This window comes from Notothenia rossii (assembly GCF_949606895.1).
Source record: "Notothenia rossii genome assembly, chromosome: 7".
In the NCBI taxonomy this organism is placed as follows: Eukaryota; Metazoa; Chordata; class Actinopteri; order Perciformes; family Nototheniidae; genus Notothenia; species Notothenia rossii.
Window position 1 is genome coordinate 13,270,835 of NC_136905.1, and position 9,101 is coordinate 13,279,935.

A 9,101-nucleotide genomic window follows, 5' to 3' on the forward strand; every position below is an offset into this window, starting at 1 on the left:
GTAGTTAACTAGTTAATCAAATGAATAGATTTCATGTCTGTTGTGTGTGTCTGGTGCCTCTGTAGGAATATCAAGGTGACAGAAAAGCATGACGGGTGCTTTAAAGGTTTTCCTCCTTCTACTTCAAGGTAGGGTTTCCAACAATTGAATGCGTTTCGATGTCTTTAGATTACTCACAAAAAGTGCAAAATATGCTTTTTTGTTTAAAGTTAAGGTTTTGTGAGTGTGTGCTGTTAATTTGGATGGGTTTGTTTTCTTTTAATTATGTTTACATTTCTGCTTAATTTTCTTTCTTTTTTTTAAAGATGAGCTACAGTGTAGAAATGGCAAGGAAAATCTTATGACCCGAGCTCCTCCAACGATGCAACATATATAATAACATACAATATACATCTATATACATGTAAATAGAATATGATATATACAAGAACAGAATATGAAATTAAATATTGTACATTAAGACAAAGTTAAATACGGTTTATTGCGGTGATAACTATTTTGATAAATAAGTAGATCGCAAGATGACAAACAGATGAATGTTTATCGAGGCACTTAACAGAGCTCAGGTGATTAGCAGTCTTATGGCCTGTGGGATAAAACTGTCCCTGAGTCTGGTAGTTGTTTGAATACTTAATTTTTTTTAACCTTGGCAGATATTTAATTTATTGCTTTTATTTCACCTCAGGTAGCTTATGCGTGAAGTGGGAAATCACCATGCCTCAGAGAATAGATGGACTAACTGGATCCTGTGTGAAGGTCCCCTGCACTTTCGCCGTTGACTCAATGTTTGATGGAGATCTGGATCATACCTGCAAAGCAATTTGGAGAAGAAAAAGCATGGGCGGAACAATTGTGTTTGATTCCAGCCTCACTGGAGATCAGGCAAGCGGAAACATTCTGCAAGGAAACCTCACAGGGAACCTGCTGAACAAGGAGTGCACCACCATCTTCCACAACATGCAACCGTCCCATTCTGACAAATACTACTTCAGGATTCAGTGTAAAAACAAGCTGAAGGGCAACTATCCAACAGGAGTCCATATCACCACTCAAAGTTTGTATTGTGTCTTTTAATTTTTTCACTTTACACATCTTTTGGTTTCTCTCTTGTCATTTACTTGTTTTTTTTACTCCTCAGATTCACTGGACCAACCTACCATAACTCCATCTACACTGGAGGTAGAGGAGGGGGCTCTGGTGACGTTGAGCTGCACAGCTGTAGCCCCGTGTCCCATCCTTCCCCCAGATCTGACTTGGACCCCCAGGATAGGTGACATTGAGGAGAAACATGAATCTGAATCCATGGTCTCTGTTATGAACTTCACCTCTTCTTACCTCCACAATGGACAGAATCTTTCGTGCACCGCTCTCTACAAACGACAAGCTGGCAACACCGACCTTCGGTTGGAAAAGTTTATGACCCTCCATGTTCTTTGTGAGTATGTTTCAGGCCTTTTCTTGTTGCTGAGTAGGATGTTGATTTAGTTCACATTTAATCATTCCCTTCATTTGATATAATGTGAAGTTATGAAATGTTCCTCTGGGGACTCTGCAGAGCATTTGGATCAAGTTGTGTTTACTAAAACTGCAGACTTGATTATCGAGTGGAAAAAAAGGGGACACTAAACCAAAGTCATTTATCTTTATGTTTATTATTTAAAGGTCACATATCATGCAAAATGCACTTTTAGATGTCTTTAATAAATATGTGTAGACATCACAAAGTGTCGGAAAATACAACGCTCTCTCTTTTCCTGCTTGCCCACATCTCTAAAAATAGTAGTACAACGGAGCTGCTTGCCGTTATTATGTAATATCGGAAATGTGAGCTGGCTTTACTTCCACGGCCCTATCAGAAACGTTGCTGTATCAGAAACAATGTGCAACGTTTTGGAAGTAATATGGTCTGTGTTTACATTAGCAAGCAACGGACTCGGAATCAGCACTTCTCTAACAGGGCTGAAATAGAGGGGTATGAGGCATGGCTAGAATGGGTGATCTGTTTGGTATTTTGAGCAAAACACTTCAAAGACATGTTTTTCATATATATGAGACATATAATATAGATGCCTAAAAATAGTATAATAGGAGACCTTTAAAGAGGTTTTTCACATTCTCCCAAAAGTTGGAAAGGCCGATTCATGAAGCCATCATAATGCTTTAATATTAACAACCTTGGTAGTGCACACAATAGGGTGTTTTGTACATTGTCATCTAGTATGTCTTTTTGACAAGTGCTATATGAGAAAATTACTTGCACTCTCACATTTGTCTGTCACAAATGTAACGACATCCAGAAGCTGGTTAGCGTAGCACAGCACAAAGACTGGCAACAAGTGGAAAAACTAGCCTGGCTCTGACTTAAGGTAACAAAAACAGCTTACTAGATTTTCAATCATCTCTTCCAGATCCTCCAAAGAACACATCAGTCAGCTACTCTGCTACAGTAAAAGAGGGCAGCTTGGTGAATCTGACCTGCAACGGCAATGCCAATCCAGCTGTGTACACTTGGTACAAAGTGAATGGAGGTCAGGTGACCGATATGGGTTCGGGGAAGAGGTTTTCCACCACTGTGTCAGAAGTTGACAGACACTTTTACTGTAAAATCAGTAACATATACGGGACCCAGAACTCATCCATCACTCAGATAGACGTACAATGTAAGTCTGATTGAAAAACAGTCAAACAGATAAATATTGACCAGCAACATTTTAAAAGATATTTATTTTGTTTTATTTAGTTCCTCCCAAGGAATCTACAATAATCATTGAGCCTAAAGGTCCACTTTTGGAGGGCAGCTCTGTTACTCTGCTTTGCAAAAGCCGGGCCAACCCACCTGTGACCAACTACACCTGGTACAAAGGTGATGAAGAGGAAAAGGAGGCTGGATCAAGTTTGGTTTTAAACAATGTCAAACCAAGCAGCAGTGGTGACTACTACTGTGTAGCAGAAAATGAGCATGGGGACCAAAATTCAACACTGATTCAGCTGGACATTCAGTGTAAGTTGATTTTCACCGTAAAGACATTGATTTACACTGTCAAGTTCAACAGACTGAATATGGCTCTGCTGTAGAGAGTAGTAGCCTACTGTCTCTGAGGCCAAGACTGACAGTATATATAAGGAAAACACAGACACTCATCACCGAGGTCACAATATCCATCGATCCACCAGAGCAATAGCCTATAGGCAAAACACAGAATATCAACAAAATATATGACATAAAATGAACTTACCAAAGCTGAAGTAGATGGTCAACTTCATTCATTTTCTTTCCGTTTCACTGATTTTAATCGCTATACGCTGCTCTCTCTCGTCTCCTCTTCACAACTACACTTTTCGCGGCACACATACTCACAGCCAATCAGCTCTGAATTATGAGATGACTTTTGGGTGGGGTTGCCAGCACTTTGCCCCACTGGTGATTATTTTTTTGGCGCACACAATGAATACAAAAAGACTCTGAGCATGCACAGTGTAGTTTTCACAGTACACGTTCATTTCTACAGCGAGAGAGAGGGGCAGCCCAGAGCAACCCCACATCGCTCAACACGGCAAAAGGCACACTGTGGACACTAATCAGAAGAACGCAGACTAAAACAGCAATGTAGAGAAGAATCAGATGACTAAACATGATCTTTAAATATATTTTAAAATATATTTTATACATATTTTTTCAATTATAATTGTAATTGATTTCAGCTGACAGTATGTGGGGCTGTGCCTAATGCCCTGCCCCTGATGACGAGTCGCCACTGTGTTATGTACATATAATGCATATAATAGCACTGTTCTAGCGGTAAACACTGAAAAAAGAACATGTTAAGCTGCTGTATACATCAGAAACAATGTGTGACGTATTTTGGAAGTAATATGGTCTGTGTTTACATTAGCAAGCACACTCAGAGCTAACACTGTACTGGAGAGAATATGTGTAAAGAAGCCGGATATAAAAGGTACTGTCCTTGAGGTAAACCCGCAAGAGAGAAAGCGTTTGAGCTCCATACTGTTTCAGAAATATTGCCTAATGTAGTTTGGAACATAACATGGTGTTCAATGAAGGCAGCGTTCAGCAGAGTTTCTATGGTTACACAGCCTTCTCTTCAGAGCTCACCGCTTGCATGCAGACGCTCCGAAGGGGCGTGGCCAGGAGCTGCTCGGTTACATTTAAAAGGCCGGATCCAGAATCAGCACTTTTGTAACAGGGTTGAAATAGGCCCCATAATATATTGTTCAAATATTGCATAATAGGTGAGCTTTAAATCATGTGAGGATGTTGTGTTTGGTTTATTTTCTTTTGTTTGATTATTAAGATGTTATTTCCAAACACAGAGAATGAAGGGGTTGTTATCTCAGTTTTCTAAAAAAAGGCAACTCAAAATGTAAATGTGTTTTACATAGACTGTGATTCTCAAACTGTGCTTCTTGTACCATTGGTGGTAAGCTACTCCAACTGGCCTAAATCCTTAACTTAAAACCAAGACATTCTTTTTTATTTTGAAGTGACTGACATAGCATGAACTATTAACATCAGCTAAACACTATGCTTTTCAGATCTCCCTAAGAACACCTCGGTGTCTGTTGACCCTTCTGGTCCGGTGCAGGACGGCAGCTCTGTAACTCTGACCTGCACAAGCATCGCCAATCCAGCAGCAGTGAACGTCACCTGGTTCAGAGCGGCTGGAAGAGAGGAGAAGGTGATGGGCTCTGAGAGAGACTTCACCTTCAATGTGACTAAACTCTCAGAAGATCAGTATTACTGTGAAGCTCTGAATGTCCACGGACCTGGCATCTCAGAGCGTGTCAGCTTTGACGTCACATGTGAGATTGATACACTTTTTTTTAATTAAAGGCAATCCTTTGTTTCCATTAAACAAAATGAAATGACTTCTTTGTCTCAGTTCCTCCAGAGATCCTGTCTTCTTCCCGTTGCATCAAGATTTCATCCATGATCCGATGTTCCTGCTACAGCCAGGGGTACCCGCCTCCCTCTCTGGTTTGGAAGTTGGCCGGAGAGCCTGTCAATCACTCTGCTGCCATCCCAATCAGGGAAGAGTCCCTGGGGAACGTGGGCATGAAGAGCATCATCACCCTGTACGATCTGGACGATGACACACTCTCTCTAGTCTGCCTCAGCATCAACTCACTGGGCTCTGACAGTTTTACTTTTAACATTTTTTTGCTTAGCAAAACTGAGCAAGGTAGAGGAATTGCGAGATGGTGAATTTGTATTTGTTAATAATCTGCCTCTCTGGTTTTAATGATCAATGTGTTTTGTGGGGACTTTTCAGGCTTCCACTCGTTGTCTTTTGGGATCGGTTTTGTAGTGGCAGCTCTGGGGATGCTGCTGGTGTGTGTACCGCTGCTGATAATCTCCTACCGGTGAGAGACAACCTATTTTTTCAAAAGCTGGTTCAAGAAAAAATTGTAAACACATTTTGAGGGTGTCATCAGGGGTGTAACTTGACTGGTGACCAGGCTGGCAGCACATTTAAGCAGTGCAGCCATGGCCACCTCAGAACATTGCTAAATATCACCATGAAATGAAAGACTTTAATATAAAGTTATAATAAATGTCTCGATATTGTTGTGTGTGTTACTTTTAGGAAAGGAAAAGTAATCTCTTCCTCGGACAAGGGAAAGGCGGAGACATGCAACCCTGTAGTTACTGATGTGGTGAGTTCATGTTTTGCACATATTGTTAGATGCATTAAAACAGGAAGCTTCACTGACACAACAAAATGTAGTTTTTGATTTTTAAACAGCGGTGAAAGTTGTCTCAAAAAGTCATTATACACTATGTCAAAAAGGCATTGTATGGTATGTTTAAAAACTTTTATTTTTAAAACCCATGATATAGTATGTTCTACAAAGTCATTGTCATCTATATAATGCTTTCAAGAGTATTTGTTTTGTATGCCATGACAAATGTCAAAATAATCAGAGTCAGTAATCAGTAAAGCATGCAGAACAAAGTGCTTTAGAACATGGTTCATATGAATAAAAACTGAAATATAATGCAAAGATAATAAAAAATAAGAAGGTAGTAAAACACAATAGATAGAAGTGAAAGTATATAAAAAGCTAACATGAGATGAAACAATGAAACCTACTTAATAAACATACTAATCATAATAATAGAAAAAAAAGCACCAAAGGTCACAAGTCCAACTTTAATTTGTGGAAAAAAAGGCCCTTAAAACCCTCGATGGCATACTGTTGCCCTCAGGCAACAAACCACTTTCTTCAACCTCACACTGGCCCTCTAAGTATTTTTATTTTTTTAAATATACACAATGTCACCTGACATGCTGGTGTCCAATAAAATGAGGGAATTATATGGGTGTGGCATTTTGTCTGGGGGTGGAGCAGTCCTTTCTGCAAGCAAAGCTGCAGGGGACTCAGGGCCACCACTTGGTAAGATACATTTCACTTTTTAACATATTAGAAATGTACACAACCTAAAATGAAAAATACATGCATGTGCATGAATACGTAAAGAAGTATATTTGATTGTTTAAAGACTTATTATGTATTTATTAATTAGCTAAAACTATGTTTTTTGTTCGTTGCCTCAGGGCAACACTGCGCCACTTGGACCACTTTTTTCCAGGCAATATCATCCAAGTGTGCAAATGTGCTCAGCTGTAAAATGATAAACCTGATCAATGTTTTTACTTTACCATCTACTGATATGCACACACACACAGACACACACAGACACACACACACACACACACACACACACACACACACACACACACACACACACACACACACACACACACACACACACACACACACACACACACACACACACACACACACACACACACACACACACACACACACACACACACAGAGAGACAAACACACAGAGAGACAAACACACACACACAAAAAGACATATACACACACACACAGACATAAACAGACACACACATACCAACACGCAGACACACACAGACACACACAGACACACACACACACACACACACACACACACACACACACACACACACACACACACACACACACACACACACACACACACACACACACACACACACACACACACACACACACACACACACACAAACAGACAGACAGACAGACACACACACACACACAAAAAGACATATACACACAGACACACACAGATACACACACACACACACACACACACACACACACACACACACACACACACACACACACACACACAGACAGACGGACAGACAGACAGACAGACAGACAGACAGACAGACAGACAGACAGACAGACAGACAGACAGACAGACAGACAGACAGATACACACACACACACACACACACACACACACACACACACACACACACACACACACACACACACACACACACACAAACACACACACACACACACACACACACAGAGAACACCTTTTGAATTCATATAGTTGTTTTTTCTATGTCTTCTGAATTGTAGAAATCCTTGGTGTTTCAATACCCTCGTAGCACATTGTTGCCCTGAGGCAACAAACCAACCCCTGGTTGAGGGGTGTGAGGGGGGTCACATTTTATAATTGATATAACATAAGGGACCCCTAAGCTCCTAAAACACATGGTGAAACATTTTTTTCCTCCCAAAATAAAAAGTCATGCGATAGAGGGTTAAAGAAGTCCATCAGGTATGCCATACAAAAAAAAATATTGCATTTTAGTATGTTATAAAAGTATTTCAGAATTAATTCTCATAAAAATGTTTTGCCATGAAAAATGTGTAAAATGTCATAGTATTTTATTCTAAAATAAATTCACTGTATAGTTTTTCCATATATATGTAAAAATAAAACATAGTATATTATGCCATAAAGACATCTCATCATTTGGTATGACATACACAATTGAATTTAACTAAAAAACAGGTGCGCCATAGAATGTCCAAAACATCATTGAATGACATTTAAAAAAAGGAAACGATGAACGGTTGGTTTACTGGCTAACGAGCTTATTTCCCAAAAGTGTTCTGTTGGACAATGGGCCTTATTGTGCACTACTACCTCATTTTCTACATCACTAAAGCCACTCTTTTGTTTTCTGTAGATCAACTCTTCAAAAGTGGATGTGATTTATGCTAATAAAGCTTTTCTGGAAGAGAGAGAAGTAGCTGAGGAAGAACTTCTCCATTACGTCAATGTGGACTTTGCTAAACTGCAGGCCCATTCAAAGGGTGAGCCTGGGGAAGGGGAGATCAGAGGCCTGGACTCAAAGACGGAGTATGCTGAGATCCGTCTGCAGTCCAGAGGAAGCATTGGAGGAGATGCAGAGGAAGAAGAGAACGTTTCTGACACTCAATTGGAACAAGAGAAGACGCCTTAGTCTCATAGACCTTGAGGTGAAATGTTTATGGCTGACGTTTAAGGTAAATGTTAGTGAAACACAGCAATGTGCGCTTCAAACTGCTACAGGACTTCACCATACAAGCAGATCCCCGCTGAGATAAAACAGAATCACACAGCTTCAGGCTGTCAACTTGCCAATGATACATCAACACGTGACGCGCCTCGTCCCTCTTACAACCAACCAAACACATTCTCCTAAACATGCCGCTCTATTTAAGCTGCCGGATCTGCCTGCCTCTGCCTCGCTAATGCTGCTGCTGCTACGACTGCTATCATGTTGCTACTGCTCGCCTCCCCCAGCTTCCACCTATAGGCTCGGGAATAGTTATCTACTATGATGATATATGATGAGGCCCGAGCCTAAATGCCAAAGTTAAACTATATAATAAACAAATAATTATAGCTAGCTTCTAATAAACATATCAAGAAACACGCGGGTTGTGTGACTGGAATAAGATTTAGACATAACAAAATTGCCCCCAATGCTGTAATGTAATAAGCTGGATATGACAAAAGCTTTTCTTCTGCTTCTGAGAAAGTAATGACAGAACTTCAAAGTAGTAATAAAAAATAAGCTTAAAATGAACTATCTGATTCTGTACCTGGACCCACGACTCTGTGGATAAAGCGTGACATGGGGAGGTGCACTGGCTCCAGATGTTGAACAGATGTGTACGAACGCAGTGGGGGAAACTGTTACTTGATGCTTGAGTGGCGG

The 9,101-nt window shown here is 40.3% G+C and overlaps 1 protein-coding gene across 1 annotated transcript; it reads left to right on the top strand.

The window, feature by feature from the left end:
• Positions 1-714: 714 nt before the first annotated feature.
• LOC307046327 (myelin-associated glycoprotein-like) lies at positions 715-8,360 on the top strand (the record flags this gene model as incomplete). The annotated part of the gene is made up of 9 exons (XM_079692725.1): positions 715-1,054; positions 1,139-1,435; positions 2,409-2,660; positions 2,741-3,001; positions 4,555-4,821; positions 4,902-5,201; positions 5,292-5,382; positions 5,607-5,676; positions 8,085-8,360. The coding sequence occupies 9 exons, from the start codon at positions 715-717 to the stop codon at positions 8,358-8,360; spliced, it is 2,154 nt and encodes a 717-aa protein (XP_079548851.1).
• Positions 8,361-9,101: the final 741 nt, after the last annotated feature.